Source organism: Aphelocoma coerulescens, chromosome 2, assembly GCF_041296385.1.
Source record: "Aphelocoma coerulescens isolate FSJ_1873_10779 chromosome 2, UR_Acoe_1.0, whole genome shotgun sequence".
Classification (NCBI taxonomy): Eukaryota; Metazoa; Chordata; class Aves; order Passeriformes; family Corvidae; genus Aphelocoma; species Aphelocoma coerulescens.
This window is the reverse complement of record NC_091015.1, coordinates 114963730-114991138: the sequence shown is the minus strand read 5'-3', so window position 1 is coordinate 114991138 and position 27409 is coordinate 114963730. Positions and strand designations below refer to the sequence as shown.

Sequence of the window (27409 nt, the reverse complement as noted above, 5' to 3'; positions counted from 1 at the left end):
AAAGCTGACCAGCTGATTTTACTGATTTTTTTAATTGCCTGACTTTTAATCTCTGAGAATTCAAGTTGTGACATATACAGCATTCCTGCTGTGAAACAGGTTTTTCATCTTTTAGAATTTTTTGGTAATCCTGCTTACAGCTTTAAGTGCTTTGTCTCAGTAGGTTATTATCCTAATATGATTAGGACAGGTAACCAACACTAATGCAAATGAAGTAAGTTAGAGTTGTAATTTCTGTATTTCATCACCTACCACCAATCACCAGTTTACAGACCTGAAGAGATGGTTTTATTTCTAGAAAAATATTCTTCTGATGGAACAGCAGTTTGAGTCTTTAAATGTTCCTATTTCTAGAGAAGGAAGGTCCGGAGAAAAAGAAAATGAAGAAGGATGCTGGGAATAAGAAATCAGCACCGGTTAGCATTCTTTTTGGTTACCCTCTGTCAGAGCGCAAACAGATGGCACTTCTTATGCAGATGACAGCAAGAGACAACAGTCCAGGTGATCTTACAAAGTTAACAGTTTTCTTCCTCTTGCCTGTTTAGTTCTGTCCTAGTCAGAATATTCTTAATCCTGATGTTTTTCAACAGTCTTTGATTTTTTTTTTCACATATTTTAAATCATTCATGCTTCTGTTAAAACTTACTTCACCTAGATGAGTAATTTGATGAAAAATTCTTGATCTTCTGTATTTATGTGAAAAGCTTTGCACTATGATAGCTGTAAACATTGAAGATTTCCTCCTTTGATTATTTTTGCCTCTCAGACTCTGTTCTTATGGATTATTTAAAGCCTGAAATGCTTTCTTTATTTTTTTAATTGAAGCTTAACTATTATCTCACAGTCTCACTTTGGAGCAGGATTTTAATTTAGGAGGAAATGGGATCATTTCCTTAGGATTCAGTGGGAGAGGAGAGACATCTTAGTTTTAATTCACCATTTCAAACTGTCCTTGGTCCAGCTGTATGTGAAAAAATCTTTACATATGTATATATGTTGTACAGGTGTAAAGTTTTTACAGAATTGCTATTTAAAAGCAAATAGCTTAAGGTTTCCTTAAGGAACTATCCAGTCCACCCAGCTGTGTTGGTACAGCTGAGGATTTATGTACACAGACTGTAATTCCTTAAACTGGCATCCCACTGCATAAAAATACAGTGGAATTTTTCTGGAGGAAGGGGAAGCAGAGTAGATCATCTGCATGATCATGCTTTGTCTTGATTCAGCAGAATTTATACCAGACTATGTGAACCTTGTAGTTTGGATAGACTTCATCTGTCCTAGAAACTTGCTTAAAATAGTAAGATTTTGCAAAATACCCTTTTTCACATTGAAAATCAGCATTGCGTTGATACATGTGAAGGGTGAAATGTCTTTTATTTATATGTAATTATTCACTGGTCGTTGTTATTTTTGAAGGCAAGTGTTGACAATCTTTTACTTCACCTCATTTTAATTAACTTAACAGTGACCATTTAAAAACTTGTTTTATAGATTGCACCTTAAATCATTCCTTACAAACAACACCAACCCAGAAGAAAACCCCAACCTCTTCTTCAAGACAGAAAGACAAAGTTAACAAGAGAAACGAACGAGGGGAAACTCCTCTACATATGGCAGCAATTCGAGGGGATGTTAAACAGGTCAAGGAACTAATCAGATTAGGTGCAAATGTAAATGTAAAAGATTTTGCAGGTAAGTTAATATGAGTACTCTTAACTGTATAAATTAGAAGTAACACTGAAGTTGTTAACAGAGGTTTCCTTTTGGTTCGTGTTGTATGCAAATGAAAAAATGTAACTTCATAGAAATTCCCAAACTGTGTTTCTCTTTTCCTATGGCAGTGGTAGTACTGGGACACTATAGTACATGGTGTATTATTGGAACAATATAGTAATACCCAGAGGTTTCAGCTGTGTCCAGGGCCTTTGCACAGTAGGTATTTACAGAAATATGTGCACACTTGCTGAAGTTTGTAGGGTTATGCTGGGCAGAGTCAAATGGTGAGACTGTGAGCTATGTGAGGAGATGCAAAGTTTAGTAATGGTGAAGGTGGTGACGCTGTGATGTGCACAGTCTTCACCGGGACAGCTGATATGCACCAAGGCAGATGAGAGTGGGATAGTTGCAATTGTCATCTAATCCTGCTGGATTAATGATAGCTTTGATATGTCAGTATTTGCTGTGATTTTAGCAGTGATTGATGGGCGTTGTTAAGTTGTAACATAGAATTTTTGGGTTTATAGGTTTTGGTTTATGGGTCTGAATTATGTTTGCAGTGGGAATGGTTGAGAGGAGTTGAGGTAGCAGGCCCCTGTGGGAGAAACTAAGAACTGTGTAGTACAATCAGTTGTCAGCTCAAACTTGACATCAAGAGAAGATAATAATGAGATTAACGTGAAATCTTGACTTTAGGTAAGAAATAGATTGGTAATTTCTTGGTTTGCACAGGGTGGCTGAATTTGTATTTGAACATGAAGCTGCCCAGGACTGGCATGTAGAGGAAGAGAAGAAAACAAGCAGAAGTGGAACGCTGTGAGATCTTCAAAGAAGTTGAGAGGGGAGATGAAAAGAACTTGTTGACAAGAGCAATTTTAGAAAAGGAGGGGGAGGTTTAGGAGAAGACAGGCCCATAGAAATCACAGGGAGAATAATAGAAACCCTTCAAGAAGAGATGTAGTGGGTTGACCTTGGCAGGCTGCCAGACACCCACCCAGCTGCTCTCTTACTTCCCTTCTTCAACAAGGTGTGGAGAGAAAATAAGATGGAAAAAAGCCCTTGTAGTTTGAGTTAAAGACCTTTCAATAAGAAAAGCAAAAAGCTGCATGTGCAAGCAAAGGAAGAGGAATTCATTCACTATTTCCCATCATCAGGCAAATGTTCAGTCACTTCCCAGGAAGCAGGACCTCAGCAGGTGTAACAGATGCTTGGAAAGACAAATGCCATTATGTACAAACAACCTGCCTTCCTCCTCCTTTCACTGAGCTTTTATTGCATGACATCCTGTGGTATGGAATATACATTTGGATCAGCTGTCCTGCCTATGTCCCCTCCCAACCTCTTGTGCAGGAGGAGGGAGAGAGAAAGCCATGACACTTCACAGGCCCTGTTCAGCAGTAGCCAAAACCCCGATGTGCCGTGAGTACTGGTGTGTAGCCCCAAATGCAATTGCACAGCACCGGATGGGCTGCTCTGGAGGAAGTTAACTTCATGGCTTCATCCCAGTCTCACCTAGTGCAGATACTTAATTTTAAAGGCAAATGAAAGGAAGAGGACAATAGCTGAGAGCTGGTTCTGAGAACCAGTTGGAAGCAAGTGGTTGAGGACTTCATTCAGAATTCTGGAGGAGATGTTTGGGATCAAGCGAGATATTTTTCTATTGGTAATCCGAAGAGAGAAGCCGAGATGGCTGAACTTCAAAATACTGTGCAGAGGGAGAAGTCAAGAAGAGGGGGAGGATTGAAGCAGTGAGTCATGAGTGGAGAAGAGTAGGAATTTAGGATGCAGTGTAGTTTAGAGAATTAGAGTTTTTTAGCTAAGGATTTGGCAGAACTAAAGGAGCAGAAAATGAATTAGTAATGGAGGAAGTAACCCTGCTCATGGGATATCTGCCAGAATGATACAGCCATGTGAGAGCAACAGTAAAGGAAACAGATACTGACAGCAAGCCAGCACTAGAGTTGGCAGGCTGGACATTGTGAAAGGATGGAAAAGCAAAGCAGTACAACACGGAGAAAAAGAAGTTATGGAGATAATTAATACAGAGGATAAAAGACAGGGATCAGAGGGCTGAGAGCAGAAGGGTGTTATCATGTTGGGTGAGTGTGAAAAGGGCAAGTGGCAAGAAAATGGAAAGAAGGAGGTGGTAGCCAGACAGTTCTGGAAGTGAGTAACCAAGGGGATGATTGAAGGGGAAATTTAGTGTATGAAGAACAGAAAGAAGTGTTTTGCTCTAGAATTACCTAGAAGCGTTTTTTCTTTTGCTTTTTTTCTTTTGCTTTTTTTCTTTTGCTTTTTTTCTTTTGCTTTTTTTCTTTTGCTTTTTTCTTTTGCTTTTTTTCTTTTGCTTTTTTTCTTTTGCTTTTTTTCTTTTGCTTTTTTTCTTTTGCTTTTTTTCTTTTGCTTTTTTTCTTTTGCTTTTTTTCTTTTGCTTTTTTTCTTTTGCTTTTTTTCTTTTGCTTTTTTTCTTTTGCTTTTTTTCTTTTGCTTTTTTTCTTTTGCTTTTTTTCTTTTGCTTTTTTTCTTTTGCTTTTTTTCTTTTGCTTTTTTTCTTTTGCTTTTTTTCTTTTGCTTTTTTTCTTTTGCTTTTTTTCTTTTGCTTTTTTCTTTTGCTTTTTTTCTTTTGCTTTTTTTCTTTTGCTTTTTTTCTTTTGCTTTTTTTCTTTTGCTTTTTTTCTTTGCCTTTCTTCTTTCTTTTTTCCTTGCTTTTTAGCTTTTTTAAAATTTTAAATGAGTGGCAGCTTGGAAGTTGAGTGAAAGATGAAGGTGAGAAATCCAATTACTGAGGGATTAGATAAGTTAGGGGTTTCTTGTACATCCATGAAGTGAAGGTACAAGACTGGTACTGATTAGACGCATGGTTCACGTGAATGAACTCCTCCAGACTTGCACCGGTTATGTTGGAAACAAAAGTTGAATGCCTCCCCAGAACTGGGCTTTGAGAGGGCATCAACAGCAGTTCAGGTCAGCTATGAAGTCATCAAGCTGGGGAGGGGAAATTGAGGTAAGAAATATAGCTTGTGTGGGTTGTCATCTTCAGTTGACGCTCTGCTGCAGAAAATGAGGACTGCACTTGTGGAAATCAAAATTACAAAAAATTACTAGTGTTCTGGGAAATACCAGCAATAAGTTCTCTGTCACTATTTATTAATAGCTTATTATCTAGCTGCTAAATGTTGTTAATGATTCCTAGTACATGTTCAGTAGCTCTAAAGGAGTGCTGGTTAAGGTAATTTGCCATACTTATTTTTTCCAGTAGTGTGGTTTTCAAACTGCTTTCATATAGAATAATATTATCTATATATACACTTAACACAGTTCAAATGTTTACAAGTCAAAGAATCTCTGACATGTTTAGCCTGGGGATCTTGTGCCAGATTTTGTCTTGTACTATTTGATTTGTGATTCCAGCATTCAGTTTAATCTCAGAAGAATTTGGAATTTGGCATGAGGTTTAAAGTTGATAAAGCATGTATTGTTCATCAGACCCATGGTGTGGCTGTCCTGCCAAGTACTGTGTGTGAGAGTGTGTTTTGAAATGTTTGGAGGCAATAGAGATCTACAGCATAGGAGGAAAAAGCCAGATCTTTGATCTTTCAGTCTTAAGTCTACCATTCTTCACTCTAGGTTGGACACCACTGCATGAAGCTTGTAATGTTGGTTACTATGATGTTGCTAAAGTTCTGATAGCAGCGGGAGCTGACGTGAACACGCAGGGCTTGGATGATGATACCCCACTTCATGATTCTGCTAGTAGTGGGCATAGAAACGTGAGTGTTCTGGGAGAGTGGGAGGGGTATAAATACATGGCTTGAAATGCTGAACCTTCAGAACAAATCCTGACTGTCCTCTTTGCAGTTATGTGGTCTTACCGTTCTGCTTCAGCTGTTTTGGGAGCATCTTAAAGTTGTTCTGATTGTCTTTGTTTCACCTGACTTCTTTTGCCAGATATTTTCTACCAATATCTGTTGTCTTAAATATTTAAAAGTTTCCCCTTTACTTTCTTAATAAATAAGCACTTTAGCAACTTTTTTTGAGAAACTTTTACTGTACAGAATTCTCAAAAGAAAAATGTCTACTAACAGTGTACTATGGATTTGTGTATATTATGCATATATGTTTATAAATATTTAAAGGTCCTATATGTCCTGTATTTCTTTTTGTGTATTATTTATGGCATTGAAATGGAGAATTGGTGTATATGTATTCTTACTATTTTTTAAAATTTACCAATCAGCACTTAGGGGAGAAGATAAATGGAGGTCTGTAGGTATTTTACATTAGCTTCTAAATTTGTTCTTAATTTCTGCAAATAAGATGCAGAAGTGTCTCTCCTTTCCCTTTATGTATCCTTTATTTCATTACTGTGTGTGCAATCTGTTGTATAAAGCAAAAGATAGAATACATGCTTGAATCAAGTACACTTTCCAAACAAGATGTTCCATTTGAAAGGTTTTTCTGGAAAAGCTAGAGAAATTAATTATGATAATCTGCCGGGAATTTTTTTATTAGCTGTTTAGTGACTGCTTTTTATAGGTACCTAAGCAGAGATCTTGGGTCTTTAGATCAAGCTTTCATAGAGTTGAGTCTTGGAGAGTGAGGCCTCTTGCTTCTCTAGTCTCAGTACAGGTACCTGTGGCCATCTCACTGAGATTGTGTACCAGAATAATTCTGAAGCTTCCTGTTACGGTATCACTGTCTGCTGAATTTCCCCATTCTTACCACATAAGGAAACAAAAAGTAATTAATACTGGACACCGTGCTGAAAATGCAGTGGCCTTGGTATCACTGTAGCATTAACAAACTGTTGCCCTTGATGATGAAGTTGATGATTTTGATTTATTGCATGCAGTTGCGGGTGGGGGGAGTTTGTTCCTCCAGTAAGATACTTGGATCTCTCTCAGGGCTTTTGGAACTGCTGTGTAAACCAACAGTAGTGCTACTTTTAAAACTTAATCTGTTCCTTATTGAAGCGCAATAAAATTTGGAACAAGAGGCTGAATCAAATGCGGAGGAGTAGAGAGCCTGGTAGGTGGGGAACCAGATAAATTGTGTGAAGAAATGCTAGAACAGCAAGAACAAAAGGCCCCTGTTGCATTCCTTTATAATAATGCTGTGCCTGTGTAACAGAGGACAACTGTCTCTAGTCTTCCCCTTCACTTCCTTTAAAGAGCAGACTATGTATATACTACCTGGACTTTGCATTTTAGTTGCTGAAGTCTTGCTTTCTAGTCTCAGTGTCATAGATAGGACTTAGGATTGCATATCATGTTACTCACATTTTGTGTGCAACAGGGGCTTTTTATGTTGGTCAAGAAACATGTTATGCATAACCTAAAAGTTAATTTATTTAATGCTGCAGATTGTGAAGCTGTTGCTTCGACATGGTGGAAATCCATTTCAAGCCAATAAGCACGGGGAGAGACCTGTTGACGTTGCTGAAACTGAAGAATTGGAAATGCTGTTGAAAAGGGAGGTGCCCATATCTGATGATGAGGAGAGTTGCTCAGGTAAAAGTAGCTATTTAGTTGCATAAATGCATTATTTCACCTGAGGTTAAGTGGCTTTAATCTTTTGCATAGTGTTAGCTATTAAGACTTGCTGCAGGTAACAATTGATAATGCTAAGGTTGTCTTCCACTTTTATTTTTAGAGGTAGTTTGTTAAATTTTTTAATTGAATTATCTGAAATATGTATTCTGATGTTTTGTTTTGTTTTGTTTTCTCTCTGTCTTTAATAAGCTATTCCCACTTTGCATATCAACTCTATATCAGAGTGGTGGTTTTACCAGAGAAAGATATAGAGGAAAAATATCGTATTTGTTACGATACAGGGTGTTTGCTGAGATATTTTCATGGTGAAAAATAACCCCAAAGTCACTTATTTTCCACCTTCAGTAGATGAATCAGGAGTCAGTGTTTCACATGGGTGTAACTTAGTTACTCAGTGTAGAAAAGTCCCTGCCAGTGGGGGAACCACTGGTATCTGCAGGTGACCAGGTAGGTGACTTGCTGAAGTGGAGGCAGTAATTCTTGGCCCCTCCTGTATTTCTGCAGATTAAGGAATATGTAACACCTCTTGGAGCACAGAAAGAACTGTTGTCTCAGAAGCAAAAGATTCTTGACCATGAGTAACTTACTTGAGTGCCAGACAGGAACTTTTCATTTGGCTTTCACAGAATCTTCAATAATTCAGAATCTTTTAGGTAAAAGAAATGAGGTGGATTGAAAACTGGCTGAATGTCTAGGCCAGAAGGGTGGTGATTAGTGGCACAAAGTTTATTTGGAGGCCAGTAACTGCCTGTGTACCTTGGATCAATACTGGGTCCACTCCTGTTTAACACCTTCATTAATGTTTGAGGTAGAGTGTTCCATCAGGAAGTTTCCTAATGACACAGAGTAGGGAGTTGTAAAGAGGGAGTGAGTGGTGCACCAGAGAGTTGTGCTGCCATCCAGAGGAACCTCATCATGTTGGAGAAATGGGCTCCTGGGAATCTCATGTAGTTCAACAAGGGGAAGTACAGAGTCCTGCAGCTGGAGAGGAACAATTGTCCAAACAGCAGTGCAGACTGGGATCTGACCAGCTGGGAAAGCAGCTTTGCAGAAATGGCCCTGGGTCATGGTGAACAACACCAGCTTGACCATGAGCCAGCAATGTGCCCTTGCTGCAGAGAAGGCCAGAGGTATCCTGGGCTGCATTAGGAATGTTGCCAGCAGGTAGAGGGAGGTGATCCTTCCCCTCTGCTCAGCACTGGTGAGGCCACAGCTGGAGTGCTGGTTCCAGTTCTGGGCTCCCCAGTACAAGAGAGACACTGACATAATGGAGAGGGTCCAGGGAAAGGCCAGGAAGTTGATGAAGAGCCTGGAAGAGCAAAGGCTCAAGGGGATCTTGTTGATGTGTACAAGTACCTGAGGGGAGGGTGCAAAGAGGATGGAGCTGGGCTCTTTTCAGTAGTGCCCAGTGACAGGACCAGAGGCAATGGGCACACTGTAGGACACAGGAAGTTCCCTCTGAACAACAGGAAACACTTTTTTACTTTGAGGGTGACCAAGCAGTGGCACAGGTAGTCCAGGGAGACTGTAGAGTCTCTGTCCTTGGAGATACTCAAAGTCCTTCTGGGCATGGTCCTGGGGTAGCTGGCTCTGGGTGTCCCTGCTTGAGCAGGGTGGGGTGAACAAGATGATCTCCAGAGGTCCCTTCCAACCTCAGCCACTCTGTGATCTGTGAAAAGCACATAAAGAAGAGCATCATGTCACATGATTGTAAAAGTTGGTTTCTCTTTCCCAGACAAATAAATAAAACCCAGCTCCCTAGGAATGTTTTCTATTCAAAGTTTCACTATGCTTGAAGAAAAAAAAAGTCATATTGCCCTACGTTCTGATGTAGTGTTAACATTTTTGGCACTAGAGTAACCTGAAATACAGTGCAGGGCCTTGTTCTAAGGGACAGTTGTGGCATCACTTTACAGAATCAACTTCAGCTTAGTGAAATCATTAATCTTAAGACAATTATTTTTACATATGTGTAATAGAAACTTGTTACTATTTAGCAATTGGTTCCTCAACAGTCTGTCTGTGCAGGGTGTTGTCCTCTGGAAAGAGGTTATACAGGAATTATGCACAATAGATGAGGTTTCCAAAATTTGAAGTGCATTACTTTTATTAGATATAAATGCTAATTAGTATTTTTACCTGCGTAAGTGAGAGCTGTAAAGGGAGGGGAGAACTTTTGATTTCATGACCTTTTGTTTTCTCTTAAAAAGCTTAATTCTAGTGAAAAGGTTTGTTGTGTGTTTAAGGTAGGTTTTATTTTCTTTTCATTTGTAATGAGGTGACTGCTGAGCTGAACTCTTTTGTCCTGAAGTGTGACAAGTGTCTCATCAGTATTCAATTAATTTTTGGTTTCCTTATTCTAGATTCTGAAGAAGCTCCATCTGTAAATCCTTCCAGTGTAGATGGGAATGTTGATTCAGAAGCAGAAAAGGACTCTGTAGCCAACAACAGCAAACAGATGGTCCCTAGTAAGGCACCACTTCCATCTGCTCTAGATGAGTATGAGTTTAAAGATGATGATGAAGATGAAATGAAAAAAATGATTGATGACAAGCATATTCTTAGAAAAGACCCAAGGAAAGAAGATGAGACTGAAGTTGAAAAGACCAGCTTATTTGTGAAACAAGAAAAAGTTGTCTTTTCAAAATCATTCAAAAACAAAAAACAGAAACCATCTAGAGTTCTGTATTCAAGTTCTGAAAGTTCAGATGAAGAAATACTTCAGGACAAGAAGATAATCTCTCCTTGCTCTGTTTCAGAGACATCAAATTCTGATGTCAGAGTGAAGAAAGAATATATGGTTACAAATGAACACAAGCAAAAGGGCAAAGTTAAAAGGAAAGTAAAAAATCAGAGCAAAAATAAAGAGAATCAAGAAGTAAAGCAAGAAAAAGAAAATGCTAGAGTAACAAATATAGCTACTTCTGGGTTAGATTCTTTAGATAAAGCTAGAGAGGAAGAAACCTTTAAGAAGTCTTTCACCTCAAAAGAAGATTCTTCTTTGCATCTATTTCATATCACTGCTGGAAAATCTCCGAAGCATCCTTGTGGGTTAAGTGAAAAGCAGTCAACACCATTAAAGCAAGAAAACACCAAAACTTGCTTATCACCAGGAGGTTCTGAAATAACATTGCAGTCCGAATTAGTTCGGTATGATCACAGCACTGAGTCTGATTATCTAGTTGAAAGTTCTAGTGGCAAATCTTGCAAGCACAAAGAAAAAAGCAAGCATCATCAAAAGGATTTTCACTTGGAATTTGGTGAAAAATCTAGTCCTAAAATTAAAGAGGAAGATAATAGCTCAACATTTGAGAATTCAGATTATACTTTGAGAAAAATTGACAAGGAAGGTAAAACACTTAAAAAGCATAAATTAAAGCACAAAGAAAGAGAAAAGGAAAAGCACAAAAAGGAACAGGATGGGGAGAGGGAGAAACACAAACATAAAGATAATGTTAAAGAGGTTCAAAGAAGTATTGAGTTTGACAGAGAATTTTGGAAAGAGAACTTTTTCAAAAGTGATGAAAATGATGATACATTGTTAAATACAGAACATGAATCTCTTTCTTCAGATAGAAAATCAAAGCTAGAAAAAGCTGTGGCAAAAGAAGATAAGTTAGTTAAGGAGAGACAGTTCCAGAAAGAGAGAAGTACTAAAGATGAGAGAGAAAAAGAGAAGAACAAAAAGGAAAATGAGAAGTTTCTCAAGGATGAAAAAACAAAAGATACAAAAGAAGAAAAAGAAGTTATGCTTGCAGATAAAGAAATCGAATTGTTCTGCTTTGGTGCTAAAGATGAAACAGCCAGTGTGCATTTAATAGAAAGAGAAACAGATACTGAAAAGCAGGAAAAGAATTTAAAGGAAAATAAAGACAAGACAGAAAAGCGATTCTCAGCCAAAGAAAAAGATGTTGAAAAGATAGAAAGAAAACATGGAGAAAAAGAGAAAAAGTTAAAGCATGAATACAAAATGGAGAAAGAAAAAGCAGAAGTAAATGAAAATACAGAGAAAGTAAAGGAGAAGTCCAGTTTTCAGCAAGCAGAAAGGTGCCATAAGGAAAATGATAAAGTAAAAAGCATGGGTACTCTTAAAAAAGTTGATGACAAGGAAAGAAATAAAGAAAAAACTGATAAGAAGCATGATAAAGAAAAGGCTGATAAAGACAGACATTGGGCTGAAAGCAAAGAAAAACACTGTACTGAAAGAAAAGTCAAACAGTCTGAAAAGGAATCTGAATATACTAAATCAGAAAAAAATAGAACTAAAGAAAAGGAATTTGAAAAAAAAGACAAATCCAAAGACAAGGAGACCTCATCACTGGCAAACTCAAAACACATGCAAGAGGAAAGGAGATGCAGTATTACAGAAAGTAATAAAACAGCTCATGACAAACTGTCATCTTTGAAAGAAAAACCAAAAGATGATTTGTTGAAAACTCCAGATGGTAGAGAGAAAGATAAAAAAGATAAAGATATAGACCGATACAAAGAGAGAGACAAGCATAAAGATAAACTGCACCAAAGTAGTTTGCTTAAACTAAAACTTGAACATGAGAAACTTAAGCCTAAACCAGCTCCTGCACCAAAGGATGCTCGGCCTAAAGAAAAAAGACTAGTCAACGATGATTTGATGCAAACTAGTTTCGAAAGAATGCTTAGCCTTAAAGATCTGGAAATAGAGCAGTGGCATAGAAAGCATAAAGAAAAAATAAAACAGAAAGAGAAGGAACGTTTGAGAAACCGCACTTGTTCAGAACATAACAAAATGAAGGAAAAACCCAAACACTCGTTAGCTGAAGTAAAAGGCAAAGAACTGATCCGTTCAAAAAGTTCAGAGTTGCCAGATGTTTGTGTGAAGGAAAAACAGCAGAAAGATGCTACAAGTAATAGATCACAGTCAGTAGATACAAGAAGTGTCAGTGTTGCAAAGCCTTCATTGGCCTTAGATAACTTAAGTAGATCCCCAAAATCAGAAAGTGAAAAGATGGGGCTGAGCTCCCGGTCAATGTCCTTGGTTTCTGTTGCAAGCTCTGAGGATTCTTGCCATACCACAGTAACTACTCCAAGGCCTGTAATCGAATATGATTCGGACTTTATGCCAGAAGGTTCTGATTCCCAAATGTCTTTTTCACAGTCACCATTTTTGGCAAGTGCCAAATCACCAGCCCTTGTTGAAAAAGAGGCCGATGGTCTTGCTGAGTTGCCAGATCGCATTAAGCCACCTTTCACAAACAGGCTCCCACAAATGTATGTTAGATCAGCATCTGTTGAAGATGTTAAGTTGGTTTTAAATGAGTGTAGGCCTGTTATAGAGGTTCGAAGATGCAGCATGCCTGCTGCAGTTTCTGAACACAGCAAACAGCCTCGAATATCAGAAGAAAACAACCAGAACTCTGTGCCGTCAGTTCAGACTTACAGTAGCACTTCTCCTAAACCAGAACTACTGTGTAGTGCACTCGAAAGAGATTTTCAAAGCAGTGTGACTGTTCTGCAGTCAAACTTCACATCATCTCCAAATGGAGCTGTTAGCAACAAGCAGGCAACAACAGGGCCAAGTACCATTAAAGATATTGCTCAGATGAGCCCTTCAGAAGACTCTAATGTGCATTTAGAGCCATGTAGTCAAAGTGGTGTGACTCAGCAAACCAAACCATGGGATGTGCCTTCTGACAGACTTAGCTCATTAAACAGTGAGTTTAACAGCTCAGGTTGTGGTGTATCAGAGCAAGATACTAAAAGTATTACAGCAGTGCATAATTCTGAGAGCAGGACGTTAAAAGAGCAACAAGTATCTGAATTTTTGCCTCAGCATGCTGAAGTTAAGGGAAGTTCCAGTTCTCAAGAATCAGCATCATTTTTGCCTTCACAGTCACCTTGTTCTTTACCTATCCAGCCACTTCCAGTTGTGTCAAAACACGTTTCTTTACCAGGCATTAGCAGTCAAGATTCATCATTTGTACTGCAGCAAAATCTAGTTCAGACTACAACTTTTGCTTTGGATACAGACGCTACTAGTACCAGAGAGCTGGAAAATGCTTTCTTCCCTTCAAACATTAAGAAGATTGATGCACCCATTGTTGTATATTCTGAGAGCTCTGCAAAGGATGTTTCACAGAGCTATGAAAGGGTGAGTGATTTACCAATGGTACCATTAGAGAAAGATACTCCTGAAAGTGATAGCAGTTCACAGTTAAATGTGAATTCGTGCACATTCAGTAAAGTTGTTTGTAAGAATGTGCTGGGTGAAGTGGATGGTAGCACAGCAGAGACTTCAGATACTAGAAATGAAAAAGACCAACAAGAAAAGTTGGTCTCTGTGCATGTTGTTGATAGTAAAGCCGATGCTGATACCTGTGAACTAAGTTCAGGAATATCAAAAGGAATTACAAATGAATTGGTCAATAAAAGCCCCTGCACAGCAGACAGAGAAAATGTGTTGGAAGATGATCCACCACAGTGCTCCTCTCTATCCAACTTGGAAAATAGTTCACAACAGATTACACAGGAAGAGGTGCATAAATACAGCCAAATAGTTAAAGCAGAAGAAGAAGTTGCTGAGGATCAGAAGATGGAACAGCAAGAAGTACCTCAAAGAATCACGAGGAACAGAGCAAATTTGCTTGCTAACCAGGGCAAGCAGAATCCTCTTGGCTGCACACAAACATCAGAAAAAGAGTCTGAATCATTAGCATCTATGAAAGCAAGAATTAGATTAACTGAAGATGATGATGCTCAGGTACATCATCCACGTAAAAGGAAGGTGTCACGTGTGCCTCAGCCTGTGCAAGCGAACCCTTCTTTGCTGCAGGCCAAGGAGAAGACCCAGCAGTCACTGGCAGCTATTGTTGATTCTTTGAAGCTTGAAGAGATTCAGCCATACAGTTCTGACAGAGCAAACCCCTACTTTGAATACTTGCACATAAGGAAGAAGATAGAAGAGAAGCGTAAATTGCTGTGCAGTGTTATTCCTCAGGCACCTCAGTATTACGATGAGTATGTGACTTTCAATGGCTCCTACCTGTTGGATGGCAATCCCTTGAGCAAGATATGCATCCCAACTGTAAGTAACATGGTCTTTCAATGTACAGTACAGTGAAAGGCATGTTTTGGTTTTATTTTTATAACTTCCTTATTCTTCCTAACTTGCTTCTGAATATTCTGCTGAAAACAGAAAGTTGACGTGTCAAATTATTATTGATTAATATCACCATATTTAAAAGCCCCATTCGCTGGAAATACACACAGTGGTTTCACAGTCACTGTAAGACAAACCATGTATGATACCTGTCAAGGGCACACAGACAAATACTGTATTTCAAAGTATGTAAAGCCTATTCTTTCAGAAGTGAAGTCAATTAGTGAGAGCTTCTCTGAATTTCTGCTGTCAATAATTTTGTTAAAACTAGTTAGTCAAAGCTGTTTCATTTGGAGGCGGGTGGATGTGCAGTGCTTCAAAATACTAAGTCCATCACCAAACGTTTTAAGTAGGAGAGTGCCTGCCAGCTATCTCAAAATGAGCAGGTGCTATCTGCTGTGTCCTGGCTTTTATAATCCATCTAAAGTGTTCATTGTTTTATTAAATAATGTCAAGGTGTTTTTTTCCTTTTTACTGAAGAACATCTGTAGTTCAGAGACACTTGTTTAGTTCTAAGCTCTCAATTTCTGAATGGACAAGTTATTATGTCAGCTTGTCTAAGATAACTCACCCTTACTTGACTGTAAAAAAGCCTTAGCTTTTTTACAGTAGAGTTGAAGATTTTTTGATGAAGCAATGAATAGAAATTTAATGTGTAAATTTAAAAATGTTTGCTTTAGCACACAGGTAGTCATAATTCCCTCTACAAGCTGTTTGTTCTCATTTTTTGGAATTAGTAGGCCAGTTATAGTCTGAGGAAAGATGTGGGTAAGATGACCCTTTTACTTGGTCTGTAAGTGAACCAGGGACAAGTTTTGCCACAATGTACCAGGCTGTCAGCCTTCCCAAATCTACAAATCTTTCTCAGTAGCTGTTGCAGCTTCTGTAACATCTTTATCACTGCAGGCATAATGTGTTTGTTTGTTTGTTTGTTTGTTTGTTGTGTAGCTGCTGCTAGTCAAGTACATACTGTTTCCAAGCTACAGCTTACTGCTTTGGCATCACACTTCAGTGCTTAATTTGGGATAAGTGGAAAGTAGAGAAGCATGGCATATATTTTTCCCCAGTCCATCTCCTACCTGAGCAATAGAATTCAGTTCCCTATCATAAATGGCAATGTGTGTAGACACCATAAGGAAGGCAGAGTTACTGACTTGATGTTAAAGCACTGCCTTATAATTCCTTCTAGTCTCTATTGCTGTGTATAATAGGGACTCTGCTGTTAATGAAAATAAATTTAGGTATTGGAGGGCAAAATCTCCGGTAAGAGGTTCAGAAAATATCAGAGATGGATGTGTGCTTCCTATTCTCAATGGCTTTTAATTAACTGTTGAAAAGAAAACCCTCTTTTAAGAAAGTTGATTAAAAAAAAATATGTAATTGAAGGGTTACAGTTACTGATTTTTGTCTCATTTAGATTTCTGGTTTGATTCCCTACACATACATATTCTGATGGTAATGATATTTTAAACAGTTAATTGTTTTGTATGTACTTTGATGGTCCTGTCAGTATTCTAGAGAGAACAGGTGGAACTTTTTATTCCAAGCTGCTAGAAGCTAAAAAGAAGAAGATAAATTCTGAGAAGCCAAAATAAATTTTTATGAATTGGTGGTTATTTTCATTAGAATTAAGGTGTAAGAAAAAGCATGAGTTTTGTTCTAGATAAGAAGATACTCTTAAGCAATTCCATTTTGTTTGTCTGAAGAATCTCCAGTTCGACTAAGTGCTTTATTTAATTACTGTCATTTGTGTGAATGTACAATTTTGATTAAAGTTTTCATGTTTCCTTTCAGAAAAAAAAGATATTGTTAAAAAAATTAATAGTAGTTCAGATTTAACTTATCAGCAGAGTTTGCTTGTGTACACAGTTTAATAATTTTATTTTGTCACCACTGAAAATCACAATCATAATAATTCCTGTTACAAATACCATAGAAAGGAGTATTGCTAAGCCAAGGATCATTTCATTCTCAGAAATAAGTGTTTGTTTAGTGTACACATTGTCCAACAAAGTGAAAATAAAGCCTGTGCCTAGTCTCTCTGAAATGGTGAAATATTAATAACGTGTTGTTACACCTATAATGTGCAATTTAATAAGCAACTGTAAAATTACCTTTTTGTTGAGTTTGTTTTACCGTTTTTCCTTTGATTCTCTAATGATTCTCTGTTAACCCAATTTATGCCTCATCAATATACATAGAAAGTAGATAGTCTTTCTTTTAATTATTCCTGTGTTACAGATATCCCTTTGTATAGGTCTACACGAAGACCATAAGATTTAGCTCTGAGACTCTGAATGGTTGGTGTAACATACTGTTCTCTGCATTGGAATTTTAATGATTCACTGTAGTTTATCTGATGAACTTCAGACATGCTGTAGGTGGGAACCAGGAGATAGCGTGCTAAAACTTTATTTCCACAGCCTTGTTTATCTATTGTAATTTATAGCCCAGATCACCTAAGGCTGTGAGGGTGTTCACATATGAATTGTGGCTTCCCTCTCACCAGTGCAAATACAAAACATAAGGTAGGAGACATCAGGTCAGTTCAAAATAGAAGGAAACAAATCTAAATCTTCTAACAGAGTAAATTTAAATTGTACTTGGCTCTGCTGCCTTTCAGATTGTTCGTTCCACCTGTATGTTCTACAGGATTCAATCATCTTTATCTGTATTGTCTCCTGAGAGGAGGTACCAGGATGATTTCACTGCCAGACTCCACTGGGTATCTAGCAGATGTGTTTCTAGTAAAAGGGATTCTGCCCAGTCTCCCTGGTATTGGTGTAGAAACTCAAGTGGTAAAATCTGATTGTAGGGGTATTACCAGAAACTTGTTTTCAAAATGCGTGAAATGGAGCATTAGAGCAGGCCAGTGGTTTGGATGATGTAGAAGAGTGGAGGTCTGTAGCAGGCACAAATGGGGATTGAAGGTTTATAGAGTGAAGAGTTGTTGCTCTTGTTGCAGGTGTTTTGAAGGATGCAAGGCCTGCAGGAGAGCTGCTGATTGATTTTGATGTGTTGGAGATGAGGAGGGCATGTCTTGAACCTGAGCTCTTGCCAATCAAACCTGTTCTAGTGGCTGGCTCCAAGTGAGGTGGAGCAGAGGCACAAGGCCGAGTTCTCTCTGGGTTTTCTGAGTCATTTCTCAGACTGGGATCAGAGAACTCTCTGAAGCAAGCAGGGCCCCTTTGTTTCCCTCTCTTCTGTATGGAGCGTGGGCCCTTAAGAAACTAGTTTGATATTTGGTTATACAAAAAACAGAGGGCACCTTTTTTTTGTGGTGTTCAGTTTCATGCTCTGTTCTTGCAAGTGCAACTTCTGTGTTTGTATTTTCCCTACACAGTTTTTGTGTTCTCTTTAGTAACAATCTCTTTGACTAGAAGGTCTGAGAGGCTCCTCTGGCTGTTCCTGCCACAAAACTTCTAAGTTAGACTTTCTGGTCTCAAAGAAACACATTTCCCTTGTCTGAATCCAGTGCTGGTTCACAGTCTGGGATTTCCAGCAGGTGGTGTGCGACTACCCAAATCCTGTGTTCAGACTCTTAAGCATCTGAAGCTCACTCTTCCCAAGTTTCCAAGAAGAGAGGAAAAAAATGATCATTCTATAAACAACTGTAACCAAACCTAGCCCTGTATTTAGCTGTACATTTTGGCAGGCCGTGCTGGGCTGGATGGGAATGAAGAGTTTATGGATGTATCCAGTGGCAGTAGGGATGGCTTGGGTCACTGAGACCTGTCGGTGTCACACGAGTCTGAGCATAGTCTGTGTTCAGGGCTGAACATAATCTGCTGAAACAGAGTCCTACACATTTAAATAAAAGTCCACACAAGTCTGCTGTCTAGATGATCAATTCCTTATTTGAAATGTAGTGACAGGACAAGGGTGAATGGCTTCAAACTGAGAGAGGGCAGGTTTAGATCAGTTATTAGGAGAAAATTCTTTACTAAGAGGGTGGTGAGGCATGGGAACAGGTTGCCAAGAGAAGCTGTGGATGCCCCATCCCTGGAAGTGTTCAATGCCAGGCTGGATGGGGCCCTGAGTAACCTGGTCTAGTGAGTGGCATCCCTGCACATGGCAGGGGACTTGGAACTAGATGATCCCTAAGGTCTCTTCCTGCCCAGGCCGTTCTGTGAAATTGTTCAGCTTATATGAATGCTTGCCAACTTTAAAATTTTTATTTCTGGAAAATTTAGGTGCATAAACTCAAAGATTATTTATAGACAGCTTCTCTATCTTGCTTCTTACTCTGGGTGCTTCTCTGTCAGCAAAAGAACGGAGATTTTTGGAGATGTTTTGAGTTTATTAAAATTAAAGCTTGATATTATTTACAAGCATCGTGTCTTATTTTACTGAAAGACTCTGACAGCACTGTTGTACTGTACCATGAATGCAAAGTTTTCAGGAAAAACTAGACTATAGGGGCTATATTTGTTTTTAATACTGATGTTTTGCACAAAATGGCATATGTCATAAACATTACTGGTTTGAGAGCCAAACTGTTTTCACTAAGAAAAGTGGAGTGTATCCTGTTTCTAGTTTGAAATGTGAAGGAGTTGAATGTCATTTTTTACCATATATAATAATTTAAGGAATGAACTGCAATTAGTTATTCATTATGTTCTTTAATTCCAGAGACATTGGCTAACTTCCCGTTGGGGAAAAAATTGTTCTGAAATCATTTTCCAATATAATAATAATTCAAGCATATCTGGTAGATAAATCACTTTGTTACTGGAATATATAGGTGCAAGATTGATACTAATAATCTGGTTTAATCTACAGTGTGTCTGTATTGCTGTAATGGATTTATTTCTTCTTGACAGTTGAAGGATCTATTTTATTGAAAAGAATTGTTTGTATTAGGTACAGGGTAGGGTATACTAACTGCAGGTGTGTATTTGAGCTGTGATTTTTGAGTATCAATGGTAGTAGGTAGTGTTTCATGTCGTTGGAACGGGTCTTTCCAAAGCAGTATCAATGCTCTTAGATCTGTCAATTGCTAAAACCCATGCTGAGTTGTCAGACAGAACTGGCATAAAGAAAAGTAAACTTTGGGTGGAGCCTTAAAACTCCCAAAATGTTTATTAGTTACTTCTCAAAAGCATCTGATTTCTGCAGTTGCCAGGAGGGCTCCAGGTGCCTTGTCAGTGTTTGTCATACAGCTTAGACCAGGCAATAATTCTGATTGTTTACTATAATTGACTAAAGATGCAAAATGCTTATAGTATAGCAAATCAGTAACAGCACTGATAAGTCACTCTAATCTATTTGATTTTTTAAAATTATTTTCTTTTAAGGAATAAGTTTTTTTAAAAACTTACTTGAATAACTGTCAGGAAGAAACACTTTTTGAAGCCACTGTCTGGGGCTCTAGTCTAGTTTTTGTGCTTGCCTGTGTTCTGCATGATTGCAAGATTAGGAGTATGGTTGGTTATCTTTTGTGCAGTATCAAATGCTGTTGCTTCTGTATAAATATATCAAGTGGTTTGGCGGTTTTTTTAGCAATACTTTTTTTTGCTTTGCTCTTGCATTTTGCTAGGCAGTTTTTATCTTCTCAAAATGAACAGCTGTGCTTTAAAGACTTTAAAACTGAAAGCAAGTTGTATTCTTACTATATTCTACAGCATAGCCTTTTAAAAAGAACAGCCATGGAATGCTGATAATGACTGGTTAAAAGCACTAAACAGCTTGAAATGCCATTTTCGCCTGGGTTTATTAATTTTATGGTATGGAATCCTTAAAACCTTTTATTGCAAACACATTGAATTCACGTAGTTAATGGAAAGTAAAAAATCTCACCCTTTTCTTAAAAAATGCCTCGCTTATTGTTTCTTGGGTTGTTTTTAATAGATCACATAAGCAATGCTAAACATGTTAAATACATATTCACTATACTATCTATAAAACTTTTTCCACAGATTACACCACCTCCCTCACTGTCAGACCCGCTTAAGGAACTATTTAAACAACAGGAGGTTGTAAGGATGAAACTACGTTTACAGCACAGTATTGAAAGGGTGAGACTAATTTATTTTTTTATTTCCCAGATTTAAGCTTTAGGATGTTTTTCTTTTTCAATGAACAGATTACATTTTTTTTAATCCAACAGTGTTTAGAAGTACTTCTAATCTTCTTTCTATCCAAATTAATGAATTGGAGAAACTTGTAACAAGGGAAAAAGTTGTTTGGACAGTTGTTAGCAAAATGCTGAAGCTCTTAACATAGCAGCTTTTTCCTGTTAATTGAATTGTTTCCCGGATTTATCCTAGAGGCAGTGGGAAGGAAGCTTCCCTCTGTAGTTTGGAAAGGTAATGATTGTTGTAGACATCAGAACCAGACTGACTGAGTTAAAAGCATTGAAGACATGGTAAATTCTGTATAGAGGGAAGACCCGCGTGGCTCTAAGATTAAAACATGTTTTGCAATATTCAGCTCAGAAACTGCCTAAAATTACATTAGAACTACATCTGTAGGCATCATTGAGTTTCAGCACAGAAATAGAGAAAATATTCCTGGTTTAGGAGTATTCTTTATTTTTAAGTTGCCCTTTTTCCTTGGTAGCCTAACTTTAGATGCCAGTATTGTGAGCCAGATTGCTTGTGGGCACAGGCAGGACCCCTTTCTGACAGGGATGTGTCTTGTGGATTTCCATGTAGTTATGCAAGGAGCTGCCTCATCAAACCCAGTGTGATGCTTTTGCAATTGACAGTTTCAGTGTGACTTAACATACCCAGCTGAGGGAGGGGTTTTACTTGAATTTAGTATTTCAGTGTGTAAAGCTAGGTATAAAATAAGAAGCACAAAGATTGCAAACATGGTTTAAGTTCTGACTGAAAATAAATCAGTTGCAGCTAAAAATATCGTGGCCAGCAGGGTGAGGGAGGTGATTCTGCCCCTCTACTCCACTCTGGTGAGACCCCACCTGCAGTGCTGCATCCAGCTCTGGGGTCCCCAGCAGAGGAGGGGCGTGGACTTGTTGGAATGAGTCCACAGGAGGGCCACAAACATGATCAGAGGGCTGGACCACCTCTCCTGTAGAGACAGGCTGAGAGAGCTGGGTCTGTTCAGCCTGGAGAAGAGAGGTCTCCAGGGAGACCTCATTGGGGCATTTCCTTATTTAAAGGGGCTTATATAAAAGAGGGAAAGTGACTTTTAACACAGGCACATAGTGTTAGGACAAGGGGAGGTACATTTGTAAACCAAAGGAGGAGAGATTTAGATTAGATATTAGGAAGAAATTCTTCACTGTGAGGGTGATGAGGCACTGGAACAGGTTGCCCAGGGAAGCTGTGGATGCCACATCCCTGGCAGTGTTTAAGGCCCCGCTGTGTGGGGCCCTGAGTAGCCTGGTCTAGTTGGTGGTGTTCTTGCCCACAGCACAGGGATTGGAACAAGATGGTCTTTTTAAGGTCCATTCCAATCCAGAGTCTATGATTCTAACCAAAGGAAAGGTGCTCCTTTTCCTGTTTTCTGAAAAACAGGAAATACAATATATGTTTTAATCCGCCTTCTTTGATAAAAATTAGAGCCATTATATTGCAGAGCAGTAAACACATACACACATTCTTCTATGTCTTAAAAAATTATGCATATTTATAGTTACTTTGGTCATGTAGGCTTTTTTTCTCATTTTCAAATGAAATCCACTTTATACAAATGTAAGTCAAGCTTTGTCAAGTGAGTTGTATTTTTCTTGTCTCAGTTTAGGAAAGAATATCTATGCAGCTGTGAATTTAGGGATTTCCTGCATGTTGTTTTAAAAAAATTATCCTGCAAATGATCTTTCTGCTGCATTTTGCTTGGCCATTGTGCCTAGAGTAAAAGTCTTCATACAGTCAACACTCACAAACCTATATCCCAACCCTGTGCTCCTCCTGCATTTCATCTTTCACCACCCTCATTAACTAGAACTTGCCTCAGTAAGTGGAAACATTCAGCCATCAGTGGAGGCTGGGGCTAAGCAGAAGGTGTTTTCAGTTCTGATATCCATGGGACACTCTTTGCATCATTGAATTGAAATTTTGAATTTGATTAGAAGAGCAACCCTTCCTACATTCAGCATCCCATTTCTCACACTGTTCAAAAGTGTAAGCCCTAGAAAGAAATTTTTAAATTTGTGGGCATTTTTATGAATGCTTAACTTACTAAATGTTTATTTATATGTTGATATCTTAATTAGGAAAAGCTTATTGTCTCTAATGAGCAAGAGGTTCTACGTGTTCACTACCGAGCAGCGAGGACCTTGGCAAATCAAACTCTGCCCTTCAGTGCCTGCACTGTGCTGCTGGATGCTGAGGTGTACAACGTGCCTCTGGATGCTCAGGTAAAGATTTGTCCTTCACAGCTTCAGACAAAAAGGTCTGGCTAGCCTGACTCAAGCATTCAGAGAGAAATCTGTTCCCATAGCAAAATTGTCATTGATTTGCCTGGAATGAAGATTTTGCTCCCTATAGGTTGTTACTTATATTGGGGCTCAAATGGGTGTACAGTAATAGGAAGATATATGGTTTTTCTGTTTTGTATTGTGTCTGGTTTTTTTTCGCTTCCAGGAATTATGAGATGGATAAAATAAGAACATTCCTCTGCTGATTTTGTTATAAAAACAGGTTTCAGTCATAAACAGAACGTGGTTTTGAAGTTTACAAATATAGCTTAAACATGAACAAAGAAATTACCAGCATTGAAGATCATTTCTATCAGTAATCCAGATAATTGGAATGCAGGGAAGTGATGAAATTGGTTTATGAAATTTGGAAATGTTTTGTGGACATATCCACATTATACTTTCCTTCTCTGTATAAGGCAGTCACTAGAGCTGTTCCATAAAAAACAGATGACCAACAGTGAAATGTTGACTGCTACCAGAAGAAATAACTTTTTTCAAAATGACTTCAGGCTCATGACTTCATGATTTTCTTGTGCCACGTTATTTACATGTTCAATGTGGGTATTTAGTCCTGATTAAAACATAAAATAAGCAATGTGCTTCACAATCTGTGTATGTTGTGTGGACTATCCCTCAAAAGGTGGCTGCAGCTGTACCTCTAAAAGAAAATAATCTCATGGTGTCAGTATTTTGTGGACATTTTTTCCAACTAACAAACATGGAACCAGCATTTTCTGCTTCAGTGACTGTGAGAAGCACATAATGAAAGGAGGAAATGTTGATGTTTTGGGTGTAATAAGTGCAGATGCATTGGATGTTGGGCATTTTAAAATGAAACATGTACGTTTCTAACATGTGGGAGATTTTCCATTAGTTCTGGAGCTCCTTATAGAATTATTACAACTTCCAATGTTTCTTCAGTCAGTTACTGCATTTTTCCCAGTCTTTAAAAAACTAGAGCTATGCCCAATGAGGTGATGGAGCAGATGATAGTTTAGGGAGACTGTATTGTTGTCTCATTTTAAGCTTCATACAGATAAATTTTTAAACCATTGTTTCCTTAGTAAATCTAACTGATGGAGCAAAACCAAGACTTTTCTCTTCCAAAGTCCTTTGTTTTATTTCTGCCCCAATTTATAGGCCTTGAGATTTTTAGAAATAAGAAATACATGAGTTGTGCATTTAACTGCATTTTTGTAGTTAACGTTTTACAGTTCATTTTAAGTGAGCTGATTCTGTGTTTGAATTTTGTGAAACAAAAGGAATCTTTGTTGGGGGAGAAGTCGAGGTGTTGGGTGTGCCCCCCAAGTATTGCCTTTTTTTTTGACTATCTATATAATAACAAGAGCAGTAATAAAATGCCTCTCCTTCCCCCTCACTACTTCAACAGCTTTGTGTTTCAGTCTGTGGTAATTTTTCTTAGGAAACTACATTACATATAATGCTGAGCAAATTATTAAATAAATTTTTAATGCAATTGAAATCAGTGTTTTATACTACCAGCTTGATGGTTTGATTTAAATTTGTTTAATGGGAAGAATGTAGATGCATTAGAAAATACTGTCTTGTAATGCATTCTGCCATTAGCAAATACTGATTTTGTTCTCTAGAAAGGCCAATCTTTGCACATTTGATTGGGCTTCTTTTTGTTCCTGCTGCTACAGTGTACAAATTCCTGCAGTGTCTTCTCCCTAAGAGAGTTAACAGCAGCTTGTTGTATTTAGTGGTTATTATTTGAATGTTATATTGGCATAGTCTGGCTTTAGGACTATGTATAGAGTATATCTAGTTTGTCACAGTGGGCAGATGTGACATTCCAAATTCTTACAGAATAGTTGGAATTTAAGAAAAAAAACCTATTTCATTAAGCAGGACGTAAGACAGGTCTCTGCTCACTTTTTTTCCCTTTGGGGATTGTGATGGTAAAAAGAGGTTTTTTTATTGCGTTCAATACTTGTGTAGTTGGCTAAATCAGGCTGCTTAAGTTTTCCTTTATTAATGTTTTTGCTTTTCCCTGAGGGATATTGATTTAATTTGTTACTGAATTTTAAAGATTAAAAAGAGAGACAGTAATTTTGTGGAAGGATCTGCCTTTTATTAGTTAAGACTTTAAGGTATAAATCTTTAAGCCTCCCACTCTTAAATTTCAGAACCAGAGCACAGTAAATAGCTTGAGGAAATCTGAAAATACCCATTTTTAGTGAGCAGCTGGCTTGCAGTGGAAGTGTTGGTCAACATTTCTACTTTTATATACCTTTGTACTTTGAATCTGTTTCTCTGTCAGAAGTAGTGTTTGTGGGATTGTTTATGTCCCACAGAGGAGGTTTTGTGTTTTAAAGGATGTTTAAGATGGAATCATCAATTTGGAATAAATTTTTGGTTTTTGCAGAGTGATGACAGCAAAACATCAGTGAGGGATCGATTTAATGCAAGGCAGTTCATGTCATGGCTACAGGACGTTGATGATAAGTTTGACAAATTAAAGGTACATTCCTTTGTCTTTCCGCTTTAAAAAAAACCCAAAACAAATCTAATGAAGATGAGATTAATAAATAGTAGATTTGTGTGCAGTATCATGGGCTGTTGTGGAGGTAACAGAAAGGAAGGTCTATCAGTATTAAAAAAACCGAACTTTGTTGCCATGTAGTGTAATGGCATAGTCTGCATGTTTCTAAATATATGCTGGGGGAATTATTTACTATCACCAGAGAGGCTGTTGGACATATTTCCTGTGTTCAAACTTGTTGCAATAATATTTTTTTCAAATATTTCAATAACTTTCTCAATTTCAAACCAGACGTGCCTTTTGATGAGGCAGCAGCACGAAGCAGCGGCACTGAATGCAGTGCAGAGACTGGAGTGGCAGCTTAAACTGCAAGAGCTTGATCCTGCTACGTACAAATCTATCAGCATTTATGAAATCCAGGAGTTTTATGTTCCTCTTGTTGATGTTAATGATGACTTTGAATTGACACCCATATGACAACCCGCACCGTCTGGCTCGCCCCTGCCCGTGGACAGCTAGAGACTGAGGTGCAGTGATGCACAAAGGTATTTTTCTTTTGAGACAGAGCACTTAATTCTGTGGAATACCACCTTTCTCAATAATTCAGGTGTTCCTACAGAGGAGTGTGGCACAGACTCTTGCTCAAACGCAGAAGATGGATGCGAACTTTAAGTCTGGATTCGCAGTAACTGCTGTTATCTGTATTTTAAAATTGCCTGTAGCTTTAGAGCTTATTGCTGAAAAAGATGACAAAACCTGGTGAGTTGACAGCGCTGGAAGCTGTTAATAACTAAAACATCCACCAAAAAGCAAATTATACTTAAAATCTGCTATAAAGCTTTGTATTATGAAACTCCTGTAACAGTTGAACTCCCACAGAAAAATGATGAGAGAGCCTGTGGAAGAAAATGTAAGATTTGGAGGAAAATAGTCAATTAATCTTATTATGTTTTGTAAATTACTGTACAGATTTCTTTTTGGAAAAAAGATGTAATATTGTCTTCATTTTTAAATAATTTATTTTATACATATTGTGCAAATGTAAATAGTCTTGTAATTAATGTTCAAACCTGTATAAAATAGATATTTTAACTGTAAAACTGTTTTTGTCTAACGTTTATTGGGCCAAAGTTGTCGTTTTTATTAAGTGTAGTGTGTTCCTGGTTGGCGGTTCCTTTTTGTATGGCATGCGTTTGATTTAGCTGCGTGTTTCATCACCATAACTGTAAAAGGATTGAACTGTATTGCATGCTCCACAGGACTCTGAACTCCTTCCCTTCAATAACTGGTACCTAAACTATTGTAATATTTACAAAATCATACTTCATATTAGTCTGCTGTTGTAATGCCATACCTATGACTTCCTATGCTGAAAATATTTTTGTGTAAGACAAAAAAAACCCTTTTGCTCTTATATGGTGGTCTCGTAATAGAGCCTATTTTTTCCAACAAAATGCCTTTGAATTAAAATTCTTAAATTGTATATTGTCTATTTTAATATTAATCTATGGAAGGGATATGTAAATAGTTGTAAATATAATATTTAATAAATTTTATTGGTCATGTTATTAGTTGGAATTTCTTAATATTGGAACACTTGGAACATCAAACCTTAGCATTCCTGGAATATGTAAGGAGGCTCAATGGAAAAGTTAAAAAAAATTCTCCATGTTGTGAAATTTAATGCTTTTTTTATTCTTAGTACTGTTAATGAGGAGACAGTTAATTATTTATTAGTAGGAGGTTACAGATATTCATGAAAAAGATTTGTTACCCTCCAGGCCATAAATTATTCAAGAATGCTTGGGATCTGATGTCTGTGAAATTATTTCTGAAAGAAATGGGGCTTGGGCAGGAGACCTGGTTACTCAGAGTAAGAGATATAAAATCCTTGGTTTGAGTGGATTTTTCAGGTGAGCTACCACAGGGAACTTATTCCTTGTGCTTTTGTGAATGTCCAGGGGGCATTTCCTGGGGCAGAGGCCAAATGGGCAGTGAACAAGAGACACTGTGGACAGCAGGCTCCTTCCGTCTGCACATCACTGCTAGTGCCAGTTTAGAATAAATAGTAACTCAAGCACGCTAATACCAATCAGTATGTAGTTCCTGCC

At 37.9% G+C, this 27409-nt stretch overlaps 1 protein-coding gene across 3 annotated transcripts in view; it reads left to right on the top strand.

Annotated features, from left to right (window-relative positions):
* ANKRD12 (ankyrin repeat domain 12) overlaps positions 1-26866 on the top strand; it is a 59895-nt gene extending 33029 nt beyond the window's left edge. For all 3 annotated transcript variants that reach the window (XM_069004449.1, XM_069004447.1, XM_069004448.1), the window contains 9 exons: positions 355-501; positions 1495-1695; positions 5347-5489; positions 7082-7229; positions 9635-14331; positions 20325-20423; positions 22586-22729; positions 25182-25277; positions 25590-26866. In XM_069004449.1, the coding sequence (XP_068860550.1) occupies positions 381-501; positions 1495-1695; positions 5347-5489; positions 7082-7229; positions 9635-14331; positions 20325-20423; positions 22586-22729; positions 25182-25277; positions 25590-25775 (5835 nt within the window). In that variant the 5' untranslated portion in view covers positions 355-380 and the 3' untranslated portion in view covers positions 25776-26866. The remainder of the gene's footprint in view (positions 1-354; positions 502-1494; positions 1696-5346; positions 5490-7081; positions 7230-9634; positions 14332-20324; positions 20424-22585; positions 22730-25181; positions 25278-25589) is intronic.
* The last annotated feature ends 543 nt before the right edge of the window (positions 26867-27409 follow it).